We start from the raw sequence: 27,612 nt of genomic DNA on the forward strand, positions 1-27,612 counted from the left end.
ATTCATAACATACACAAGTCTGCAGTGTCCATTAAAAGATTCTGACATATATATATACCTGTGTTACTACTACCCAGATCAAAATATAGAACAATTTTTGTACCCAGAAGGCTCCGTGGTACCTCCTCACAATCAGTTACCAACCACCTCCCACCCCCTACCAAAGATAATCTTTCAGAATTCAGAAGTCTTTTATCATCAGAATTGATTTTTTCATGTTATTGAACTTCATACAAACAGAAGTAATTGGTACATATTCTATTGTGTCTGCTTTCTTTAGCTCATAATTATGTTTATGAGAAATATCCATGTTGTTGCTATGTAATATTCCATTGTCTCAATTGTGAAAATTAATGATATGACTTGGGGTTATTACAGTCATACCCAACTGGATGGGAGTTAAGGACCATGGGGAAAAAGCACTCAGGTCACAAAGCTCCTGCTCCAGAAACTGTCTGGCAAGCCCAGCTGCAGAAATAACTTGCTATATCTTAAAACCCATTTTACCTAGTAACTGCTGAAATTACCTTCCATGCCTCTAAGATTAGTTTACCTTCCACCAAGATTAGTTTTACCTACCACCATCACTCAACAATTACAGCTTGCCAAAGCTGGAAAAAATTCTCTAGGCCAATGAACTTTCTTTCAAAACATTTTACAAAACTTTTCTCTTAACCAATAAAACCCCAATCTTTTCTTTTGTTCTGTGGACACCCTGAAGACCAGCCAGGTCTGTGTGTATGCACCAAATTACAGTTTGGGTTTTGTGTATATTTCCAAAGAAAACCTTTGCTTAAGGGTTTTCTTTACGTTTGCATTTCTTTGCATTGTTAAGCCCAGCTTAACAAATGCTTTCATCCTGGCACATAAGCTTTATCCACAACTCATCATAGGTTTGCAGGAGCACACTTCATATAAGAGTCACTTAATGGGGAGATCTTAAGCTTCCCCTCATTGAAATAATCACGTGCTTCTTTTATCATCACAGTTTAAAAGGCAGGACAGATGTGCCTCTCTCACCAAGACCATGTTCCCAAACAGTAATGATGGTAAACTAGTTTTATTTTTAATTTAATATTTTTGAGAACTGGAGTTTCCAGTAGTTGTTAAATCTTTATCTGTTTAAGAAGAATGTGAACTTGAAATAATTGAGGCTGAACAAGTCCTTAAAGAATCTCGTTATGACTCAAATATGAGGGAAATAGGAAAGTTAAAATGCTCATAATATTTGTAGAAAAAAGTTTGGTGACTATGTGTAAAATAATGAAACTGTACTCAAGTGAGAATGGTTGGTACTACATGAAATTAATCAGATTAACAATATTGGGAAAGGAGTTTAACAGCTAAAAAGAGATTTGAGTTTATATTGTTAAACTGCACACGCATTTTTTTAAAATTTGTGCAAGAAAAATATGAAAAATACATTGTTTGAATTAACTTAATTAATGAAAAGTGGCCTAAAAAGTAGACTATCTACTAGAGAAATTTTCCCAAGGATTAAATAATAACCTCAAATGGGAGAGCTGTATTTAAAAGTGAGACATACCAGTTATAGACTAGACCAGCAGAGGGAGCTCAATATATTTAGCCAGTAAAGACATTGACGACAGTTAAGATTCTTGTTAAGCAGACACATATGGAAGAGTATAATTACGTAGTTTTATTTTAAATATGAATTCTCAGACATAAATATATTCATTAATGATTACAGATAATTTGAGATTCCATCCTCTCAATTTTAATTGACTGCCTTAGTTGAATTCAATTATTTGTATTATAAGAACAGAAGTCAGCCTGTGCGACAGAGACTCCGTCTCAAAAAAAAAAAAGAACAGAAGTAAACTATATTCAGTGTAAGAAGTGTGAATAAGTTTAAAAATACATTAACACATATATTAGCATTTTTACTGAATTAAAAAAATACAGCAATAGAATAATGAGATAAAGTTTTGTTGTAGAGTCGTGATAGTGGACCCTGTGAATAAAATACAACAACTTAACTAAGTGGGAGCAAAATATTTTATGATTCTTATGATAGAAATATACTAACAAGTTCTAATTTTCTTTGTGCCTATATAGATGAACACCAAAATCACAGCTATTTTAGCTGATACCATTAAAAATTAATAAATATTGAATCTGATCATTTTAATGGAAATAATATATGTTTAGAAATTTGGAAGAATAAAAAGAAAAATACCAAGGTGGACATGATTAGGTTTGTAATACTTAACTTCTGGGATATTTGAACAATGTTCATTGACACTGCTTGAGACTGTAAAGAAGTGAGTGATAGATGCTTAAAGTGATTTCAAAAGGAATACATAATAATGGAGTACATAGGTAAGGAAAGGCTTGCATGCTGAAGGAGAGAAATAAAACTTATGGTGAGAGTGTGTTTGCAATATTCTGCAAGCTTTTGCAGAATGCTATTCTATAAAGTCCGGCTAAAATTGTTAAGGTAAGAAATTTAACTGGTGTAGCCATCTTATAGATTGTGTTATAACCGTTTTAGTGGTCGACTGATGAATTATGTCATAAAAAAGGCACTTTCAGAATACTCGCAATCTTTAAGTTTTCATGGGAAGGAAATCTGCCTATACCCTCTCTTTTTTCCAAGTCCCCTCCCTCCCTACCCCATAAAGAGGGGTAAGACTTTAAATCCTTCCAACTATTGCTGTGGGAAGTATTTCATGGAAGCAATCATGTGAAAGAAAAATATAGAGAAGTATATTTCCAGGTTTTTAGGATTATACATGTATAGAAACAAAATGAGAAAATTGCCAGGGCTAGAAATACAGTTTGAGAAGCCTAAATAGAACAAAGCCAATAGTGATTCCTTCAACTGTGGATTTTATGGACTGAATATGTACAAATGTTGGGTATAAATCAGGGCCAAATTTTCCACAAGAATCTAGAATATATCAAAGTCTAAAACAGGATTATAGCCACTTTAGAGAAGAAATTGCACCAGAACCACACTGTTTCTAACCAAATGACATGCGTCTTTTCTGCGTTTACATTCATATACACACATTCATGTTAACTTAGATTGTATCATATTGAAGATAATTCTATATAATGCCTCCAAATTTAAATTCGGTTCTTTTCCACAAATGCTTATTGTAGTTAAGCTATACTAACTTTGAATAGAACCACGGAGATGCTGTTAAATGACTTATATTGCATACATGAGGGAAACAGCTTTTTTTTAAAAAAAAAATGCCTGTATATAGCCTCTTCCTGTTGAAATGGATTCCAACACACACTCACACACACCTCTACACACAGTTACATCCTCATATATGTAAAAATTTGCATATGAGATTGTTTTTCCTTAGAAAATTTACTATTTGCTATTTTAAATAAATAGAACATAATTCTCTAATATTGGTTTTTTAAACTAATAAATCCTTAAGTATTTTATATCGTCTTTTAGTTAATATTGACGTTGAGAAGTATCGCAAACTATACTTACTAAATTTAAAAAGATGATTCTAGCTAATTTAAGAATCATCATCTATACAGTTTCAAAAAAAAGAAAATTGGCTGCTAGACAAATTTATAGATGTTCAGTGGTTCAAGTGTCTATTTCTGCATTTTATTACAGTTAAATTGCCCAATAAAAGCTAAAGGGTGAAGTAGAGATACCATGTGCTCTTTAGAAAAAGCTATAACATTTAAGACAGAAGAAATTTGGTCTATAATGACAATTTTTATGTTTTTATGGCTTTAATAACTTGATTATATAAAATGTTTTCAAATACAGTTGATAAAATCTCTAAGTATAATGTTTTGGCAAATACTATATTCATTTGAAAAAGTAATCAAATTGAATATTTAAAATAACATTATAAACAAATTTGTAAGTGGGGTACAGAGTAAACATGTAAGTATTTACTACTGTGCTTATGTCTGGATATTAAAGATTATTGGAAAAACATAATTGCTATGGTGACATTTTAGCTTTAATTTGAAGTTTAATATTAGATTGTTGAATGGAGAAAATCAATGTTGTTTTCACTTATATTTGTATACTCTAATATACCATCTCTAACTGAAATGTTATTACCCGCAGGTGACTGTAATTTAATTATACTATTAATTTTATGTCTTAAAATCTTGTTATATTAATTTGGGTTTTAAATTACATAAAATGTTGCCATTAATGTAATTATAGATTACTCTAGCGTGAAACTTGTTCCAAAGTAAAATGCCTACCATGGTCGTCTCTGCGATAGAGCCAAAGCTGTTGATGAATATGTTGCATGTGACATTAACTGGCGGGCCTGAAAAAGAGATTAAAACATAAGGGCTGTTTAGAGATTTATCTAAGACATTTTCAAATAATTCCTTGCATTCCATTATTATTATTCCATTTTATACACACACACACACACACACACACACACACACACACAGAGATGCTTAAAATTGAAGCCATAATTCCACACAACAATATGTACTGAGAATCACAAGGTTCACAAGGAACACTGATGCTGATCGTGTTTTTACCTCTCTTGGTCTTAGTTTTTAAAATCTAGATGTCTCTAATGGCTCTGTAATGCCTGATGATGTAAGTCCAGTTTCTAAGCTCCTTCAGGGATAGTTTCTATTGATCTTTTCCCTGCTGCATGGGCTGTACTTTCCTATTTCTTTGCATGTCTCATATTTTTTTGGTTGAAAAATTGAATACTTTAGAAAACATAATGTGGCAACTTTGGAAACCAGGCCTTCCCACCTCCAATTCACAGTTTGTTGTTGCTGGTTTTTCTTGCAGTTGTGGTTTGTTCTTTAGTGACTTACCTGGACCAATATGGTAAAGTTTTCATTTCCCTAGAGTGCACAGCCAGTGAAATCTCCGTTTAGTGAGCTTAGTGGTAAACTAATATTTGATTAGAAATTTCTTTAAAGCCTTGAGCCAATAAATCTTCCACTCTTGCCAAGGGTCTTCCATGGGTTTGGGGATATGTCTTCAGTGCTCAGGCAGTTTACAACTCTACCTTACCCTTCACTTCCTGCTTGCACAGGGCCTGAGGTCCACCAGAGGTGAGATACTGGGACTCTCCGAGGACTTCCCTGGACATGCACACAGCCCTATATGCATGTGTAAACTCCAGATTGCAAGGATATGTTAGAGCTTTTCAGAGCTGCCTAAGAACATCAAATTTTCCAGGTCCTTTATAATTTTTGTTCAGGCTCTTACTTGTCCCAACTAGTGTCACAGCCTTAGGCAGTACAATGTTAAACAATCTTCTGATTATTTTCCACAAATGCCTCAGAGATAGAAATTTTTCCCACCAAGTGAGTTCTTAGTCAAGTCAAATAATGGAAAGCCCTTTGAGTGAGGCTCTTCTAGGGAGCTACCAGACAGGCAGAATACCGACAAAGCTCTGGGGATGGACCTTCTGAGGAATTCCAAACTTGGTCAGCCAGCTCTGGTGGTTTTACAACTTCTATTGTTTAGGGGTGGCTGGATTGCAAGGCTGCTGTGGAACTGGGAAGGTCGGCGAAATTAATATCCCTTCTGTTCTTACAGAAATTCATCAGTTTTTCTTGAATAAACACTCTTCAGGTTGTTGTAAGCTTTTTATCAATTTTAAAAGTTCTAACGGTTAATCTTGACAATTTGCCAGTGTTTTTGTTGCTTTTTTGGAGAAGTGAACTTAATTGAGTTTCTCACTCCTCCATTCTGGAAATTTCTTACTAATGCCCGACTTAGTATTCATCATAAATCCAAGTATTTTTATTTTTATAAGGCCCATTTATTCATTCCTTTACTTAATATCCAACACCTTTGCACACAAAACTGAAGAAGACACAAAAAGATTATCATCTAGCAGAGGAGGAGCAGAAATCGGTAAATTGTTGTATGTTTCTTGCTGCCAGGCACTACATTAGCTGATTCATAGATATTTAATCCATAGTAACTCTGAGAGATGGTAATATTCCATCATTTACATTTTAGGGAATTAAAGCACAGTGAGCCTACATAAGATGCCAGTAGGTAGCACATTTAGAACGTGAACCATTGCTCTGATTCTAAAAATCATTCTTTTCCCACCATCTTGTTTACATGACATTCAAAGCATTTCATTATCTGGCCACAAGCTTTGTTATTAGGCAGATACCTATATAAATAGAAACATAAAAATATTTTGTGCTAGGGGCTAAAATAGCTTTATCTGAGTTACACTTCATGTAAGTTAGTCGGAGAACACCACATACAGAAACTAATATCTAAGACTAATTTCTTTGTTTTTTTTTAACCTGAGCATAATTTTTGAGTAAATTGATTTTACAAGGTTTGCTACAAAAATGCCTAGTAGCCCCTTGACTTATTTCTGTTTCCCTCTTTTTCAGAGATAATTACTTCAATTCATTTAATCAATTCTTCGGATATTTACCTCAATTTCTCTACATAATATGTTTTTTCTTTTAGTCACATCTTCTGATGCCCACAAAGAAGATAAAGATTTAGCCTTTTTTCATATATCATCCTTATCTCTACTAATATAAGCCTTTTGTCTGTCTTCCTGTTATCCAATATTTCTGTATGAAAAAAGGCTTGGTCTTTTTTGTCAGATCAACATTCACTTTTTACATTAATATGACAAGGTAGATATTTACCCCAGCCAAATAACGGAATATATTATGCTTACTTTTTCCTTTCCTGCAGAACATTTTCCTGAGGTTGGCAATTGCTTCATATATATTATTTCACATAGCTTTCTCCACACGAATCGTTAACTTATCGACAAGCCCTGAAATGTCTAAGTTTTGATTCAATATGTACAGATCCATCAGGTTCTCTATGAACTTTACCTTCCTCTGGATTTACAGAGGAATGTAATGAGAATGTTTTGCTCTGGTTCAAAGCAATCATTCTCTGACCTCCCAATCATGCTAGGAATTACTTTCATAGCTTTCTGTTGTGGGATCCTCTTTCACGGTCCCATACTTCTTTCTTGGTTTATTTCTTCATTTTAGTGGAACATATGCTCCAGTAATGTTTTGACAAATTCTGCATAAGGCTATGAAGCTTTTGAGAGATTCCTTGTTCATAAATGTCTGTTTTTTTGCATTCACACTTAATGTATATCTAGAGTTGGTAGAAACTTTTAGGCTGGAAATGTTTTTTTCTTATGAATTTTGAAGACACTTTTTCATTATTTTCTATTTTTCAGCATTGCCATTGAAAAGCCCAAAGCCATTTTGTAGATGACCTGTTTTTCTTTCTGAAAATAGGATGTTTCATTTGTTCCAATATTTTTTAAAAACTATTTCATTAGTTAGAGTGGTCTAAAATATCATTTGAGGTTGCAATTTACATTTATTTGATTACTGGTTCATGATTTTCATCTTAATTTGCTTTTCAACCTGTTCTTTAGATGGCTATTTATCTTGCTGAATTAAGGTAGAGGAAAAATCAACAAAATTATTTAAAAATAAAGTTTAGGTTTCAAAGGCCTTTAAATCCTATGCTGCACATTGAAATAACCTGGCAATCTTTACAAAATATAGATGCCTGATTCTCACCTATGTTACTTGGTATGGCATGCAACCAAGGTATCAGTATTTTTTAAAGCTTCCTAGGTCATTATAATGTGCAAGAATGTTTGGAAACCACTATCCTAAGGAATTACATACTAGAAAATATCTGGGGTCATTATACTACAGGGCTATCAGACATTTTCTTAGAAATAGAAAAATACAGAGAGAGGAGTCAGGGCTTGGGAGCATTGAAAATTCCAGGCTATTAATTTCAGTAAAAGAGTTGCCTATTACAAATTTGGTGAACACTGTTAATAAAACAGAGTAGATGCTATGTACTTTGAAAGGGCCTAAAGTTTACTAAACATAGGAATGTCTAGAACACATAATTCAAACATATATAGAAGTTAAATTGTTTTAAATATGAAGGATGAACATGTAATAATAAGAACCTTATAAAAGACCTGAATCCTAGAGGTGCTGTATTTAGTTACTAATGAACATTTTAAAATATCTTCATTGCTTATTTCTAAACATTTACAAATTTCTAAAATTTGTAAGATGAGAGCAGTGTCTTATGTGCCACTATGTGAGAGAGGAGTAAACGTAGTTTACTCCATGATTAAAACAAAATTCCGTCCTAAAAAAGTATGAGGTTACAAGTCAGAAGACAATTTTTTCTTAATGTGAGTCTAATATGAACTCTGAAAAGTATCTGTAGGCTGACTGGCATCCTTGAAAAGCTAAAACCAATCTTTCATATTTTCTAGGCTATTCTCTTGTTCCCCCAGATAATACTAGACTCCTACTACTTTCTTTTTTTTTTCTTGGAATAGCAATACGAATCTGAGGAACATTATTTGGCTTGAGATAAATTCTGTCATGCTCTATTGACTCATATCCTCTGGAAAGAGGAAAACATAAGAACATCAGTATTGGGTTAATTTACCTGTAAATAAAATGCTGATGGGGTACACCCATGTTGGGGGAACATGGCCCAGGAGGAAGCTACTACTAGAACACTACAAGCTCCATCTGATTGGGATCTTTTTGGCTGAAATGGAAACAAATAAAAGAGTGGGGAGATAATTTTTCTTATTTTAGTTTAGAAAGGGAAAGGGTCTTTATTTCTTGGATTTTAGTTTGCCACAGGCATTGAATAAAGGATGAGGCATTCTCTATAATATATTTTGTCTCGTCTTTTAAATTTAATTAGTTTCCATATGTTTATGCATAATAGTGGTGAAAGAGCAAATGGAGGCAAAAATTCAGCATAGGCTTCAAGGTTGTGAAGTTAGTGAAATCTGTTCTGACACATTTCAGTGTCCCTTGGGAGCAAGTGTTATGTGGCACATCCTAATGACTCCATTAAAGTTCTGAAAGGAGTAGTGTTAGGTACCGTTTTTGGAGGAGCAAACCTCTGATATATTTGTTTCTTTCTAAAATATGGTGCTGACGTCCCTAGTTGACCAGAGGCTCAAATAGTAAGGCCGATGGATGAAATACAGAAAATAACATGTTTCCACAGAAGAATAATAGTCAAAGAATTGACTAATTTAGGCTTTCACTAATAGTTGGGATCATAATGCCTCATTGTATTTGAAACAGACTCCTGCCTCAGCCTCCATAACATTCCTCCAAAAAGAAGCAGAAAGCTCTTGCTAAAGGTGAAAAGTCATTTGGCTTCAAAACCTAAATTTCATGTGCAAGTAAAGTAACTCACAATGGTCTCAGGCCTAAACTTTATTCTCCATCTGGTTATAACATGTTCCTTGCTTGGATATTAGAACATAAAAAGGTGTGATTTGATTCCCATTTGACTATCTACTTGTGTATATATATTTTCTTCTTCATCAGAAAGAAGGGTGAATGAATTTGGGCATCAAATCCTAACTCCAAATTTTGAAACTATAGTAGACACTTACCTGAAAGGCAGATAGATAGATACACATGCATAAATAAGAATAACTTGAAATTTTAAAATATTCAAATAAAAAACAGTTTGGAAATAAAAATCATTTCAGATCATGGAGTCTCTTCAATGTAATAACAAGGTATTTGGGATTTACTTTAGGAAAGCTTTGGAGCCATAACAGATTCTTAACCTTGGAAGTGTAGGAACTAACATGACTCGTGAATGTTTGCATGAATAGGCAAAAGCATAGAGACAGAAAAAACAGAAATTTATGATAATAGTCTGGGATGGGCACAGAATGGACCTGACCCCCACGGACAATGACAGCCCTTGGAGATAGATTACAAAGAATGAAATGGATACGGCATCATAATGTTTTAAAGGCACCACGTTCTACCCCTTGGGTTTCTGGTGCACGTGAGGTTAGTGCAGCAATCTTGGAGTAGTCTTCCTATTCTAGCTTTGAAATAGACATTCAGAAATTGTGTAGAGAATGAAGCTCAGAGATTATGAATCTTCTATTGCCATTACAGAGAGCACCTGTTTAGTAGCTCTTGGCCAATCTGCTACTTCTCTGTGCCAATGCAAAAGCTGTTATATCTATCCAATACACTCCTATGTTAAGCAACAGAGCAAATAACTGCTATAGCATCCATATGGCAAATTGTGCTTTTAAATTGTTCACGACTTTAGGCATAGTCCTTAAAAGCAAATGACAGTAGTTGCAGATGTTTTCAGCAGTAAGTTTTCTTTTAGATTTTTTTTTTAAAGAAATAGAAGATGGCCCTTAAGTTTAAGAAATGAAGTGATGGCAGAATAGCAAAGTACAACGCAAAATCTTGGCAACGATATGATTGTTATTCATATTGGGGAAAAATCATTCACTAGGCAGACCTAGAGCAAGTAAGAAAACAAACAAACAACTCATATGTTCGTAAAAATGACTAAGGAAGTTTTCAGGTAATGTTGTATTAAAGTTTTATCCTTTTTAAAGACACAGAATGCAACTGAAAGATTAAATTTCAAAATAATTCCAACTAGAGATTTGTTTTATTTTAGATAAATGCACACACATGTCACAAGGAGAGATGTTATTTTATTTTTTATTCACAAAGCATATTTGATGACTTAAAATCCAGATTTTAAATTATTTGTTAGGTGCTTTAAAAAGGTTTGTAAATTTTGGCATAGAAGCAGAATCCTGTTTGTTCTTCCCCTTTCTCTTTCCCTTCCCTTCTCTTTCCTTCCCCCAAATGCTGCACTAAAGTCATTTGTTTGGGCAGTGCAAAATAGGCTTAAGTGCTGGGATGGCTGAGGGGGTTGTAGTAACCTAAGGCAGGAGAGAAGGACATTGTGGAGAAACTCCACATGCAGGAAATGTTGGAGGCCCAGTGAGAGAGGAAGATGTGCCCATGATAGGGAAGCCTGGTGTTGGTGTTAGAACCATAGATGGGCAAGCTGTGTGTCTCCATGGGGCCATCCTGGCTTTCTGAGTTGGAGTCTGAACAGGCATCTACACAAGGAGATGAACCTGAGGAAGGCTTCAGAGTCCCACCAGGCCGAGGAAGGTACTTGTGTAAAAGAAGAAGTAGCAGCAAACAAGGGAGATTCATTACATATTGATTAAATAAGTAATTATATTGAGGATAATGGGAGTGTGGTTTCTTGCTGTTGGAAGAGGAAGTTAAAATATGGAAACTTAGAAACTAGACTAAACATATGGTATTGAGATAATCAGTGTGAATTCATGGTTTTCAATAGATACAGAAGTATAGATGAAAATTGATGTGTAAATGTATGTGTGTGTGTATGTGTATGTGTGTGCATGCACATGTGTGTGTTTATTTATGCTTATATGTGTGGGTATATATAGATATATCCTGGCAGGCACCAACTTAATCAGGTAATCAAAGTAAACATAACCAGTAATGGCAAAATCTGACATGGTCCACCATCAAATAGAATGCAGTCAAAACACACCACCATTCCTGTAATATCTCTGCTAAATGCACTACCTAATTTGAATCATGAGGAAGAATTAGACAAACGCAAAGTGAAGTATATTCTTCTAAATAACTGAATAAGAATATTTTTTAAATGTCAACATCATGACAGTCACAGAAAGAATAAAGTGCTGGTTCAGACCGAAAAAGACAATGAGAAATGACAAATAAAATATGATGTGATTCTACACTGAATCCTTTTATAATAAATTATCAGATAGCGGATGAAATTTGAATGAAGATCAGCAAATTAGATGGTAGCAATATATTCAACCACTTTTCTTGTTGTAATGGTTAGATTGTGATTATCGAGGAGAATGTTTTTATTTGTAGTAAATACTCAAGTATTGGGGCATCAGGTCAACAACTTACATTGAAGTGGTTCAGAAAAAAAGCTTTTGTACTTGTAACTAACACTTCTGTTAGCTTGAGATTATTGTAAAATACAAAAGAGAGAAATAATTACTACAGAAATAATTAATTAAAAACAAAAAGCAAATACAAACAAAAAATACAGGGTTTAGAATCTAACTCCGTCAACATTTCAAATGAACATGTATAGTTTTAGAAGAGCTTATTATTCAAGAGATACTTCTTGTTAAAATGACTTTGTGCTAAGTAAAAATGCAAATAGAAATGTAACTTTTTCAAAAATAATTGTAAATGTTATTCAAGAACAATAGTGTCTTGGTGTATAGGAACAGTAAAAATGGGTAAAGGAGACCTTTAAAATGCTAACATTTACCCTGATAAAAATGCATGTAGAAAATGAGTTTGGGTACACATGCCACCCTTGGCATGGATGTTGTTGTAGAACAGAGTACTAGAAAGAGTGAATTTGTGATGAAGGGAGAAAAGGATTAGTGAAATATTTAAGGGTAAAAGACAGAAACCACAAATATATTGTGAGGGCAAATAAAAGTTATATCTACATAAAAAGAGAGTGGCCATTGGAGATAAGATAAGAAAACTTAACAAAAATGCAATAAATACTTAGGAGGAAGACAGAATTGGGTAATTACTGAGAGAATACTTTCTGAAGTTGCACTTACAAGTCATAAGAGACCAATAGAGGGACTCCAAGATTAGGATCAAAAGAAAGAAGTAAAATCCACCAGTGGTTGGTAAAATATCCTAGTGAAATAATGTTTTGTTGTCTTATAAATGTACTTGTACTTGCAATTCAATTGTTTTATGTTAAACATGCTTCTAGTTTCAGATGACACCTAGAATCTTCTATTTCAAGACAGAGAATTGAAGATTATTTTCTTTCTCTCTGAAGACATAAAATGATATTACCTAATAAATTTTAATGAGAATAAATGTATCATACCAAAAATAATGGGAGAAAAATTATAATTAATTTAATGACATAAAATATAGAAGCAGATAAAAATGGTTGACAAATGAAACAGAGGTAAGCCTAAAATAAAAGCAAGCAGGGACTGCATGGAGAGGGGAAGGAGGTGGAGAGTGAGAAGGGGACCCCAGGGATAGGGCCTGGCATCTGTCTTGAGATCTTCCTGCTTCCCCTCAATATTTCTGTTGAGCAACGGTGGCCTGGTATTTAGCCCTGTGGAATTTTTGAAGAAATGTAAATAACTTTGTTGATGATTAGGGCAAACATAGTACCTGACAATACCTCAAACCTAAAGCCTGTTCTATTTCACCATCTGCAGGACCCAAGAATAAAGCCTAGTCGAAGCTCAACACTCACCTAAAGCAAAGCTCTGGCCAGGGCAATGCAGCCTGTGTCAGAGTTCCCTTTTGAGGTAGAGAAATAGCAGAAAAATGGCCCTCCTATACCACCCAACCTAATCACCCCTCAGTTCTTCCTGAATCACAGACATTCTATCACACATAAGGAAACTAGTGGTTTAAAGAGAATGAACAATATAAATAAACATAATTTATCCTGCAGGAAGAAACAGCAAATCATTGGGCAGAGAAGAAAAACAAAAGGGGCAGAATGCAATAAAAGAGGCATTAAATTAGCAGTCTAGTTAATGCAAAGGAATCTCGTAATGCCTGTGTTGTGAAAGGCCTAGAAAGCAATCAAACAAATTAGAACAGATAATCAACAGAAATAACCAATTTTTTTTGGAGTGTTTGCCTCAAAGAAGTAGAACTGTGCATCGTTAGTGTTGAGGGTGAACCGCTGCTTTTCATCACTGACACTTGTAGACATTTTTTAGCAGCTTCAGGGACATGATTGTTACTATTGTCATAAATAAAACTGACAAGCAAATAAACATACAAAATAGCACCCGCATAGCAGCTTGTAACACAACGTCCACAACTTCGCATTCAAGGAAAATGGTTTAGGATAAAGAGGATTGTGAAGAGACCAAAACACAATTATAGAGTTAAAATCTCCCTAAACATTCAAAAATTGGATAAATGGCACCATGTAATATCAAATCAGTGATTCTGAGGACAAATCTGAACAATTCTTTTTATAATGTAGAGGGAAAGGAGGAAGGAGAGAAGGGGATGAGGGAAATGTGTTAGACACAGATGACAGGGGAAGATAGCAGATTTTTTTTAAAAATAAAGAATATTGTTTTACAGAAATAACACAAAACAGTGCCAGCATAAGCAAAAATCCTCCTACTGAAAAATGTCCAGAGATAGGCAGAAAAAAATAGCCTATATGTAAAGGAGCAGAAATCAAAATGAGATCTGACTTCTTTATGATATTAAATGTCAGTAGGCAATGAATCAACATCTGCAAACTTCTGAGCTAGAATTTTGGAGCTCGATAATTGTACAAAGTTTCTTTAATGTCAAATGCATACAAAAGAGATTATCCTGGAATATTATTCAGTGATAAAAAGAAATGAGCTATCAAGCCATGAAAAGACACAGAGGAACCTGAAAAGCATATTGCTACCTGAAAGAAGCCAATTTGAAAAAGTTTACATACTCTGTGATTCTAATTATATGACATCCTGGAGAAGGCAAAACTCTAGAGATCGTGAAAAGATCATTGATTGCCAGAGACTGGGGGTAGATGAGGGGAAGTGGGAGAGAGATATATTCACAGTGCAAGCACAGGAGATTTTAGGGCAGTGAAATTATTCTGTATGATACAGTAATGAGAAACACATGTTGCTACGAATTTGTCGAAACCCATAAAAAATGTACAGCACAAAAATTGAACTCTAATGTAAATTATGGACTTCAATGAATAATGTATTAATCTTGGTTCATCAATAATAATAGATATACCACATGAATATGAAGATGCCAATAACAGGGTACACCGTTGGGGAGGAGGGGGCAAATATGCACTTTCCAATCAATTATTCTGTAAACCTAAAACTGCTCTTTAAAACAAGTCTATTAATTTTAAAAAGTCAGAAAAACCAGAACTCAGAAAATATATAAGCATTACTCCTGTCTTGAAAATGAAAACCTATTTTATTTTATTTTATTTTGTTTTTCGGTGACTGGAGACAAAGCTAGAATATCCTACTCTTTAGTTTTCAAGTTTTAATTTATATGTGTGTGTGTGTGTATGTATGTATGTATATATAAAGAAACTACCAGTTTCAAGGATTATTAAGTCTTCTCTTAATTCTTTTTTTTTACTTCTATTTTTTATTTTATTTTATTTTTTTTTTTCATTTACCCCATTTTCTTTTTTTTTGTTATTATTATACTTTAAGTTTTAGGGTACATGTGCACAATGTGCAGGTTAGTTACATATGTATATATGTGCCATGCTGGTGTGCTGCACCCATTAACTCGTCATTTAGCATTAGGTATATCTCCTAATGCTATCCCTCCCCCCTCCCCCCACCCCACAACAGTCCCCAGAGTGTGATGTTGCCCTTCCTGTGTCCATGTGTCTCTTAATTCTTAACCTGGCCCTCCAACCCTGTAACATCGTTAGGCAGTGCTGCCCAGTGAGCGCCACGGCCTGTGGTCTGTGTCTTGGGAACGTGGTGCTTTCTCTCACTGGGCCGGTTCTGTTTCTGCACTTTTCCCTAACCAAAAAGGCTTCTAAAGAGAAAAGATTTCAAATTCTGAGAAGGAAACGGTGGAATCTACCTATTATTTTCATTTTCAAAATAAAAATAACTATTTCTTTTCTTTTCTTTTTTTTCTTTTTTTGCTTTTACCATGTCTCATATATTTTTCTCAGCCGCATCATGGGATGAAACAATAACAAGCTAACCAGATCTGATGTGAGGTTGGTAAAAGAAAAAAAACACAAAGAACCCCTGATAGCATCAAAACTTAGATGCAAATTCACTGTTCTTACCAATGACCTTTGCCTAAGTGAACATAAAAATAACCATTTCTATACATAACATTTCTCCTCCTTAAGACAAAATTTTTGAAATAATGACTTGGACAAAATTCTAATTTCTATTGCATGATCAACAGGTTGAGTGATATTTGCATCTTTATTTTCTAATTCCTTTTAGCAGCTCTCAGAACATTTCTAAACCCATATATCATTATTAAATGCCTTTTAAATAATAGTTTTTAAAATCATTATATTTAATAGGACTAAGATATAATAGAAATTTGAAGTAGTTTTTATACTTATGTCAAATTATCCTAAAGGCACAGGATCATTATTGGAGAAATCTGATTCTCAAAAATGTTTCAGATAAATTAATACTATTCTGGAGGGGAAGAGAATAGATTAATCAGTGAAAAGGAAAGATAATGTTAATGAGTTAAGCACCTAATTATTTTAACTTATTTCAGTATTGATTTAAATAATGTTCAGTGGAAGAGGCTGTCTTTTCCATGTTCAATACCAATTTAAAGTGCTTTAAGAGAATTATTTATTTATACTTTTCTGTGGTACATTTTAATAACATTAAACTACTTAGTCTTCCAGAGGTGAGATTTTTTTAAAGTGTACTTTTTAAAGAGAAATGACAAAACAATAAAAACAAACACCATAATTTTGGTTAAATAAAAAATATCTACTTCTAGATTTTTGTAAATGTTAGAAGTAGAAAGGAGCAAAATCAAAGTTGCATTTTTACAAAATCATTTGTATTTTTCAATAGTTGTTTTCCCACTATGGCTTTCAAAATAAATTTTCTTTCGATATAAAGATACTTGTGAAAAAATCACAAATTTGATACTATTACTCTAGAAATAAATTCATAATAATGTATATAATGCTGAAACATTTCTTATTTTTAAATATTTGAAAGGTAAAAATTTTATATTATTGTTATACACTTTGCTTTTGGCTAATGAGATTAAACATTTCCATTTCTTTTCTGTTAATAGTCTGATAATGTCCATAGTGAAATTTTATGTTTGCCTCTTACAAAACTTATGAATTCCAGAGAGGGCAAACATATAGGTATTTTCCAATGCTTTCATATTTTATAGGCACCTTTCTATCGACTGATTACTTATCTAGGTAACTTATGTTTCTGTGTGTTTAGGAAGAAGTGAGGATCAAATAATTTAGGTTATTATAATATATTTTTACATATATCACAATTCCCATTCTTCTTCTTTTTTAAGAGATAGAGTCTTGCTCTGTAGCCCAGGCTGAAGTGCAGTGGCACAACCATAGCTCACTGTAACCTCAAACAACTGGGCTCAAGTAATCCTCCTGCCTCAGCCTCCCAAGAAGCCAGGACTAAAGGTGTGTGCCACCATGCCTGGCTAGTTTTTTTTTTTTTTTTCGGATAGATGGGTGTCTCAGAGCTGGTCTCAAACTCCTAGCCTCAATCAGTCCTCCTGCCTCAGCCTCCTAAATTGCTGGGATTAGAGGCATGAGACCCATTCTTCTTTTAAAATTATTTTAGCTAATTATTAATATTCATGTCTCTAAACTCACTTACTATTAATTCGTTGTCTTTGACAATTGGATGGGAAAGCATACATAACACCAATTTTAAATTAGTTCATTTGATGAGCTAACTAGATTCATTCCAAAAACATTGATGTGGGGAAAGGCACAAAATCAACAAGGCAAGGGATTGTATTTTTAGTCATGTGAACTACCACAGAGAAAAAATGAGTGAAATATTATCAGGAAAACAGGTTCTTCATTTTCTACTTCTATGTTTGATGAGCTTATTTTTGCCTGAGGTGAGGTGGACCCCTAGGTACATGACAACACAAGGGCTGATCATTCTCACCTGCTTTTGTGTAAATATCTTCTGTTAGGTATGGGATTCAGTTTGTTAGCACCTAAATATCCTCCTGATAGCCGTAAGGAAGAAATAGCATGTAAAGACTATTTTATTTATATTTCAATATTGGGCAATGAAATGATGGTCAAAAGATTATGATGTTATTTTATCCAATGAAATGACACAGTGTTGAATATGCTTAATTAGGGAGTAGAGTTATAAGTATGTTTGCTGAAGTCAATAATGTTTGACCCTTGCAAAAGATGACAAAGCAAAAGTGTTAGCTAAAAACTAATCCATCAAATTATTATTTTTTATAATTGATATTATTTTTGGCTATCAAATGCAGCCTGCATTTTTTTTCTAGTGTTCAGAGCACAAGATATTTTGAAAAACAATGAGAGAAAATCTCCCTTTTTCTTTTTCTTCCTTTAGTGACACTGGGGTGTAAGAACGAATTTTAGTCTCCCACAAAATCTAATCACCTCTGAACTGGCTTGGTGATCAGCTTGTTTTTAGGAATACATTTTGACTTAGAAAAGAATCAGTATTTGTTTTAAGTAACACCAAATCCTTGGGTTCCTTTCCTGTCTTACATGTAAATAGTAATAATCACATTTTTAAATAGTTTAATGTTTCTGTTGTCTTTTAAACTATTAAAATAGTGAACTATCACTAAACTTTCCAAGAGAATGGCAAAAGCACTGAGGCCACTCTTCTGTGGTTGGTAACTTATCTGCAGTTTTATTAAAATATCTGCTGAGACTGTTTATATGCTTTTTAAATATTCACAGACTTTTAAAAATAGAATGCATTTTCTTCTGTAATTTTCAGTGAAAAGAAAGCAATACTTCTGAATCACTGAATATGGACTTACCATAATGAATCTGCTAATTCCCAATTATGTTTCTTGTGGTTTAGTTAAATGACAACTGCATATTTTTCAAGATCAATTACTAATTAGTTCTCAGTGGATTCACAGGAATACTGCTTTCCTTCAATTTGGAAAAGATCATTACAATACTGAAATTTCTCATTTTCATTTGTATATTGTACCCCGTAAGCTATACTATTTTTGTTTCTGATTTTCATTTATATATTGTACCCCATAAGCTGTACTATTTTTGCACAGCTTGTACTCAGTGTTTTCCTCCTGAAGTTAAAAATATTTATGGTTGAAAGCTTAAAAACCAATCAAGAAGTGTGATCCACAATTTAAATATTAAACTCATTTTAAAATTGAAGCCATTCATAATTTTCTACTCAGACATTATCAGTGAGTTTTACTTCTTTTGTTCCTGCTATCCAATCTTGATATTTTTTACTCCATTCTAGTTAACTATTTCACCACTGCTAAGGATTTCTTTTTTTCTTCCATAAGGACAAATTCAAGGAAAAATGGTAATTATAGACAACACTTTTTTAAACTTTAGCAATGAAACAGCTTAACTGAATCCCATGAAAAAAGTGTATGTTCTTTAACTTTGTTTATTTTCTGTATTGCGTAAAGTAATATTCAAGAACATGTTAAATAAGTTGAGATCTGGAAGCAGCTTTCTAATATTTTACGATTAAAGTGAAATTATAGGATATATTGTGGTTCTGGATAAGTTACATATCCTTATATAAACATGTTACTTACAACTATATTAAACAGAAGAATAAAAAGTGGTACCTTAAATAATTGACAATTACATTCTTTCCTAGAAATTTGGGTAAAACATTTGGTAGGTGGAATAATGTCTTATACATTTCAAAGGCTGTCAGTTAGCAATCCAGCCTATTTCCCAATAGGTAAATTCAACAACGGTTAGATTCCCCACAATATAGAGAGTAGTAAAGTGGCTGATTAAAAAGATGGGAAAGTTTATCACTAGCAATTAAAGAAGCTTCCATTCCAGTTAGATAACTGATAGAATAATTAAATAAAAGATACGTACATATATGTATATTCCTAAAATCAATGGTCAAGACAAGTCGTATTATAACAGAGAAGTGAAAAAAAAAAAGACATAGCTGGGCCAAAGAAAGCAAATTATGATAATTGAGAACATGGGAATGGATTTCTTTTTTAAGACATCTCGGTGACTAAGGCAATATTTGGAAGATTGTTGAAAATAAGCATTAGAATTTCTGGCGGAATTAATTTAAAATTGTACCTTGTTGAAGTATATTTAAAACACACATATAAAGTAGCAAACAGAACAATTACCTTTAAAATTGGGTCTGATTCTTGCATCATATCCTGATGTCCTGCCCATTAATTTATCCAGAAAATCAGAAGGTGACATTGGAGCACTTCGAGATCTTGCACTATCTGTTTCCTTTGTGGCAACCAAACTACAAATAAGAACAAAAATATAGACTTTACAAAAAGAAGTATTTCTAATAATTGTTACCTACAAATATAAAATAGAAATGCTGAGCTAAATATCTTTGGCAACAAAACATAAACCTTTAGATATCATACAGTGAAGATTATAATAAGATAGACATTTATAGATTTATAGTCAATACTTGTAAGGTTTCATATCTATTCAGTCCAGTTGTCAGAGATGGCATTCTTTTGTATTAAACCTGAAAACAAAGGCCACTTCCAAAATATTAAGCTTTCAAATCTGTGTTTACAAAAGCCTTATTTCTGATAGCAATTTTTAACCAAATGTATCCTTATTGCTTTAGGTGTAAGAAAACATTAACATTCGGGGGAGGAGCCAAGATGGCCAAATAGGAACAGCTCCGGTCTACAGCTCCCAGCACGAGCGACGCAGAAGACGGGTGATTTCTGCATTTCCATCTGAGGTACCGTGTTCATCTCACTAGGGAGTGCCAGACAGTGGGCGCAGGTCAGTGGGTGAGCGCACAGTGCGCCAGCCGAAGCAGGGGCGAGGCATTGCCTCACTCGGGAAGCGCAAGGGGTCAGTGAGTTCCCTTTCCAGGGGTGACAGACGGCACCTGGAAAATCAGGCCACTCCCACCCGAATACTGTGCTTTTCCGACGGGCTTAGGAAACGGTGCCCCAGGAGAGTATAGCCCGCACCTGGCTCAGAGGGTCCTACGCCCACGGAGTCTCGCTGATTGCTAGCACAGCAGTCTGAGATCAAACAGCAAGTCGGCAGCGAGGCTGGGGGAGGGGCGCCCGCCATTGCCCAGGCTCGCTTAGGTAAACAAAGCAGCCTGGAAGCTTGAACTGGGTGGAGCCCACCACAGCTCAAGGAGGCCTGCCTGCCTCTGTAGGCTCCACCTCTGGGGGCAGGACACAGACAAACAAAAAGACAGCAGTAACCTCTGCAGACTTAAATGTCCCTGTCTGACAGCTGTGAGGAGAGCAGTGGTTCTCCCAGCACGCAGCTGGAGATCTGAGAACGGGCTGACTGCCTCCTCAAGTGGGTCCCTGACCCCTGATCCCCGAGCAGCCTAACTGGGAGGCACCCCCCAGCAGGGGCAGACTGACACCTCACACGGCCGGCCAGGTACTCCAACAGACCTGCAGCTGAGGGTCCTGTCTGTTAGAAGGAAAACTAACAGAAAGGACATCCACACCAAAAACCCATCTGTACATCACCATCATCAAAGACCAAAAGTAGATAAAACCACAAAGATGGGGAAAAAACAGAGCAGAAAAACTGGAAACTCTAAAAAGCAGAGTACCTCTCCTCCTCCAAAGGAACGCAGTTCCTCACCAGCAACGGAACAAAGCTGGACGGAGAATGACTTTGACGAGCTGAGAGAAGAAGGCTTCAGACGATCAAATTACTCCGAACTACGGGAGGATATTCAAACCAAAGGCAAAGAAGTTGAAAACTTTGAAAAAAATTTAGAAGAATGTATAACTAGAATAACCAATACAGAGAAGTGCTTAAAGGAGCTGATGGAGCTGAAAACCAAGGCTCAAGAACTACGTGAAGAATGCAGAAGCCTCAGGAGCCGATGCGATCAAATGGAAGAAAGGGTATCAGCCCTGGAAGATGAAATGAATGAAATGAAGCAAGAAGGGAAGTTTAGAGAAAAAAGAATAAAAAGAAACGAGCAAAGCCTCCAAGAAATGTGGGACTATGTGAAAAGACCAAATCTACGTCTGATTGGTGTACCTGAAAGTGATGGGGAGAATGGAAACAAGTTGGAAAACACTCTGCAGGATATTATCCAGGAGAACTTCCCCAATCTAGCAAGGCAGGCCAACATTCAGATTCAGGAAATACAGAGAACGCCACAAAGATACTCCTCGAGAAGAGCAACTCCAAGACACATAATTGTCAGATTCACCAAAGTTGAAATGAAGGAAAAAATGTTAAGGGCAGCCAGAGAGAAAGGTCGGGTTACCATCAAAGGGAAGCCCATCAGACTAACAGCGGATCTCTCGGCAGAAACCCTACAAGCCAGGAGAGAGTGGGGGCCAATATTCAACATTCTTAAAAGAATTTTCAACCCAGAATTTCATATCCTGCCAAACTAAGCTTCATAAGTGAAGGAGAAATAAAATACTTTACAGACAAGCAAATGCTGAGAGATTTTGTCACCACCAGGCCTGCCCTAAAAGAGCTCCTGAAGGAAGCGCTAAACATGGAAAGGCACAACCGGTACCAGCCACTGCAAAATCATACCGAAATGTAAAGACCATTGAGACTAGGAAGAGACTGCATCAACTAACGAGCAAAATATCCAGCTAACATCATAATGACAGGATCAAATTCACACATAACAATATTAACTTTAAATGTAAATGGACTAAATGCTCCAATTAAAAGACACAGACTGGCAAATTGGATAAAGACTCAAGACCCATCAGTGTGCTGTATTCAGGAAACCCATCTCACGTGCAGAGACACACATAGGCTCAAAATAAAAGGATGGAGGAAGATCTACCAAGCAAATGGAAAACAAAAAAAGGCAGGGGTTGCAATCCTAGTCTCTGATAAAACAGACTTTAAACCAACAAAGATCAAAGAGACAAAGAAGGCCATTACATAATGGTAAAGGGATTAATTCAACAAAAAGAGCTAACTATCCTAAATATATATGCACCCAATACAGGAGCACCCAGATTCATAAAGCAAGTCCTGAGTGACCTACAAAGAGACTTAGACTCCCACATTAATAATGGGAGACTTTAACACCCCACTGTCAACATTAGACAGATCAACGAGACAGAAAGTCAACAAGGATACTCAGGAATTGAACTCAGCTCTGCACCAAGCGGACCTAATAGACATCTACAGAACTCTCCACCCCAAATCAACAGAATATACATTTTTTTCAGCACCACACAACACCTATTCCAAAATTGACCATATACTTGGAAGTAAAGCTCTCCTCAATAAATGTAAAAGAACAGAAATTGTAACAAACTGTCTCTCAGATCACAGTGCAATCAAGCTAGAACTCAGGATTAAGAATCTCACTCAAAACCACTCAACTACGTGGAAACTGAACAACCTGCTCCTGAATGACTACTGGGTACATAATGAAATGAAGGCAGAAATAAAGATGTTCTTTGAAACCAACGAGAACCAAGACACAACATTCCAGAATATCTGGGATGCATTCAAAGCAGTGTGTAGAGGGAAATTTATAGCACTAAATGCCCACAAGAGAAAGCAGGAAAGATCCAAAATTGACACCCTAACATCACAATTAAAAGAACTAGAAAAGCAAGAGCAAACACATTCAAAAGCTAGCAGAAGGCAAGAAATAACTAAAATCAGAGCAGAACTGAAGGAAATAGAGACACAAAAAACCCTTCAAAAAATAAATGAATCCAGGAGCTGGTTTTTTGAAAGGATCAACAAAATTGATAGACCGCTAGCAAGATTAATAAAGAAAAAAAGAGAGAAGAATCAAATAGATGCAATAAAAAATGATAAAGGGGATATCACCACCGATCCCACAGAAATACAAACTACCATCAGAGAATATTACAAACACCTCAATGCAAATAAACTAGAAAATCTAGAAGAAATGGATAAATTCCTCAACACATACACCCTCCCAAGACTAAACCAGGAAGAAGTTGAATCTCTGAATAGACCAATAACAGGAGCTGAAATTGTGGCAATAATCAATAGCTTACCAACCAAAAAAAGTCCAGGACCAGATGGGTTCACAGCCGAATTCTACCAGAGGTACAAGGAGGAGCTGGTACCATTCCTTCTGAAACTATTCCAATCAATAGAAAAAGAGGGAATCCTCCCTAACTCATTTTATGAGGCCAGCATCATCCTGATACCAAAGCCTGGCAGAGACACAACAAAAAAAGAGAATTTTAGACCAATATCCTTGATGAATATTGATGCAAAAATCCTCAATAAAATACTGGCAAACAGAATCCAGCAGCACATCAAAAAGCTTATCCACCATGATCAAGTGGGCTTCATCCCTGGGATGCAAGGCTGGTTCAATATATGCAAATCAATAAATGTAATCCAGCATATAAACAGAACCAAAGACAAAAAGGACATGATTATCTCAATAGATGCAGAAAAGGCCTTTGACAAAATTCAACAACCCTTCATGCTAAAAACTCTCAATAAATTAGGAATTGATGGGACGTATCTCAAAATAATAAGAGCTATTTATGACAAACCCACAGCCAATATCATACTGAATGGGCAAAAACTGGAAGCATTCCCTTTGAAAACTGGCACAAGACAGGGATGCCCTCTCTCACCACTTCTATTCAACATAGTGTTGGAAGTTCTGGCCAGGGCAATTAGGCAGGAGAAGGAAATCAAGGGTATTCAATTAGGAAAAGAGGAAGTCAAATTGTCCCTGTTTGCAGATGACATGATAGTATATCTAGAAAACCCCATTGTCTCAGCCCAAAATCTCCTTAAGCTGATAAGCAACTTCAGCAAAGTCTCAGGATACAAAATCAATGTGCAAAAATCACAAGCATTCTTATACATCAATAAAAGACAAACAGAGAGCCAAATCATGAGTGAACTCCCATTCACAATTGCTTCAAAGAGAATAAAATACCTAGGAATCCAACTTACAAGGGATGTGAAAGACCTCTTCAAGGAGAACTACAAACCACTGCTCAAGGAAATAAAAGAGGATACAAACAAATGGAAGAACATTCCATGCTCATGGGTAGGAAGAATCAATATCATGAAAATGGCCATCCTTCCCAAGGTAATTTACAGATTCAATGCCATCCCCATCAAGCTACCAATGACTTTCTTCACAGAATTGGAAAAAACGACTTTAAAGTTCATATGGAACCAAAAAAGAGCCCGCATCGCCAAGTCAATCCTAAGCCAAAAGAACAAAGCTGGAGGCATCACACTACCTGACTTCAAACTATACTACAAGGCTACAGTAACCAAAACAGCATGGTACTGGTACCAAAACAGAGATATAGATCAATGGAACAGAACAGAGCCGTCAGAAATAATGCCACATATCTACAAGTATCTGATCTTTGACAAACCTGACAAAAACAAGAAATGGGGAAAGGATTCCCTATTTAATCAATGGTGCTGGGAAAACTGGCTAGCCATATGTAGAAAGCTGAAACTGGATCCCTTCCTTACACCTTATACAAAAATTAATTCAAGATGGATTAAAGACTTAAATGTTAGACCTAAAACCATAAAAACCCTAGAAGAAAACCTAGGCATTACCATTCAGGACATAGGCATGGGCAAGGACTTCATGTCTAAAACACCAAAAGCAATGGCAACAAAAGCCAAAATTGACAAATGGGATGTAATTAAACTAAAGAGCTTCTGCACAGCAAAGGAAAGTACCATCAGAGTGAACAGGCAACCTACAAAATGGGAGAAAATTTTCGCAACCTACTCATCTGACAAAGGGCTAATATCCAGAATCTACAATGAACTCAAACAAATTTACAAGAAAAAAACAAACAACCCCATCAAAAAGTGGGCGAAGGACATGAACAGACACTTCTCAAAAGAAGACATTTATGCAGCCAAAAAACACATGAAAAAATGCTCACCATCACTGGCCATCAGAGAAATGCAAATCAAAACCACAATGAGATACCATCTCACACCAGTTAGAATGGCAATCATTAAAAAGTCAGGAAACAACAGGTGCTGGAGAGGATGTGGAGAAATAGGAACACTTTTACACTGTTGGTGGGACTGTAAACTAGTTCAACCCTTGTGGAAGTCAGTGTGGTGATTCCTCAGGGATCTAGAACTAGAAATTCCATTCGACCCAGCCATCCCATTACTGGGTATATACCCAAAGGACTATAAATCATGCTGCTATAAAGACACATGCACACGTGTGTTTATTGCCGCATTATTCACAATAGCAAAGACTTGGAACCAACCCAAATGTCCAACAATGATAGACTGGATTAAGAAAATGTGGCACATATACACCATGGAATACTATGCAGCCATAAAAAATGATGAGTTCATGTCCTTTGTAGGGACATGGATGAAATTGGAAATCATCATTCTCAGTAAACTATCGCAAGAACAAAAAACCAAACACCGCATATTCTCACTCATAGGTGGGAATTGAACAATGAGAACACATGGACACGGGAAGGGGAACATCACACTTCGGGGACTGTTGTGGGGTGGGGGGAAGGGGGAGGGATAGCATTGGGAGATATACCTAATGCTAGATGATGAGTTGGTGGGTGCAGCGCACCAGCATGGCACATGTATACATATGTAACTTACCTGCACATTGCGCACATGTACCATAAAACCTAAAGTATAATAATAATAATAATAATAATAATAATAATAATAAAAGAAAAAAAAAAAGAAAATATTACCAACAGAAAAAAAAAAAAAAAGAATATTGATTGTTTCTATGCTGAGGTCTGGTGATAAGTCAATATAAAAGTTAAAAATATAGTTAAATAATTAGGTATACAATTTCTTTAAATATACCTTTCAAACCATAATTTGCATATATGTATGCAAATATATATGATCAAATAATCTACAAGTATAATAATAAACATTCACAATTCTATAAAAAGAAAAAAAAGAAAACATTAACATTCAACTGTGAACTGCAATCTTCTTGCTTCTATTGAGGGAAAACATCACTTTTCAGGTTTTGTGAATTTTTCTTAGCAGTAAAAAACTTCTGTCTAATAAGTTAAACAATGTTTTTTTCTTCAATTAGAGTGCTTATGAATTAGGAACACACAAAGTCAAATTCATTCTGCTTTTACCTACATGTCATTAGTCTACAATACCTTTTGCTCAGATCTAAAATTTATGTGTCAAGATTGAGAAATTGCCATAAATGTACCATGTGCACCTGGATATTATATTAGTAGAACCTGTGTCCAGGAAAGGTAGTGTGCTCCTATATTCTTTTCATCCAATTTTTTTCCTTTGTGTCCAGCCACTTATCCTAGAAACCCATAGTGTAGGCTGCTTCTCCTGTCCAGCTCTTCAATTACACAGCCTTCTCCAATAGAAGCTGGGGCCTGCTTGTTAAGATCAAATGATTCTTTTTATCCACAGAGTTTTGCTCAGGAAAGTGAAACTGACTTTCTGGAACTGATGTGTTCAAGCTGATGTCACTTCCTGAAGATCATCAATCATCACATACTCCCAGCTCTGTCATTCAACTCAGGACATTGCCAAATCAAACCATTTGGGTCACCATATGATCATAACAAGATCAATTATTAAATTCCTTAGATTTCTCCTGCCAGAATTTTAGTGAGAAGTAAAATTGGGGCTTAGAGCCATCATCATTAAGTTGTTTACCACAGGGATATATGCAGTGATTCATGGGCATAGTTTTAAAATCTCATCAATCTTGGTGATAATATGAGAATGAGATTTCTATAAGCACAGAATCACAAATAACAGTATCTATTAGCTGTTGCCCTGTTCTAGAGGTTCTGTCTGGTTCTGGGCACTCTGAGTCACTTGTTTCCCCAGTGACTCTCATTCTGTCATTCTTGCTTTCTTCCAGAATGGAAGCGTTTTTTCTGCCTATTCTGTTGGCTCCATATGACTTAGTGATCCTTTATCTCTGATTATTATTGCTCAACCAAACTGTCATTGTGATCACTGGGAAGTTTATTCTAATACAAAAATAATTATAATAATAAAGTTTT

The 27,612-nt window shown here is 35.3% G+C and overlaps 1 protein-coding gene across 3 annotated transcripts in view; it reads right to left on the bottom strand.

Moving 5' to 3' along the window:
• Positions 1 to 27,612, bottom strand: part of GLRA3 (glycine receptor alpha 3) — a 208,296-nt gene that overhangs the window by 141,854 nt on the left and 38,830 nt on the right. For all 3 annotated transcript variants that reach the window (XM_054554734.2, XM_003776547.4, XM_002815301.5), the window contains exons 2-3: positions 19,750 to 19,877; positions 4,222 to 4,289 (exon numbers count right to left, since the gene is read on the bottom strand). In XM_054554734.2, the coding sequence (XP_054410709.1) occupies positions 4,222 to 4,289; positions 19,750 to 19,877 (196 nt within the window). The remainder of the gene's footprint in view (positions 1 to 4,221; positions 4,290 to 19,749; positions 19,878 to 27,612) is intronic.

Source organism: Pongo abelii, chromosome 3 (assembly GCF_028885655.2).
Source record: "Pongo abelii isolate AG06213 chromosome 3, NHGRI_mPonAbe1-v2.0_pri, whole genome shotgun sequence".
NCBI classification, from domain to species: domain Eukaryota; kingdom Metazoa; phylum Chordata; class Mammalia; order Primates; family Hominidae; genus Pongo; species Pongo abelii.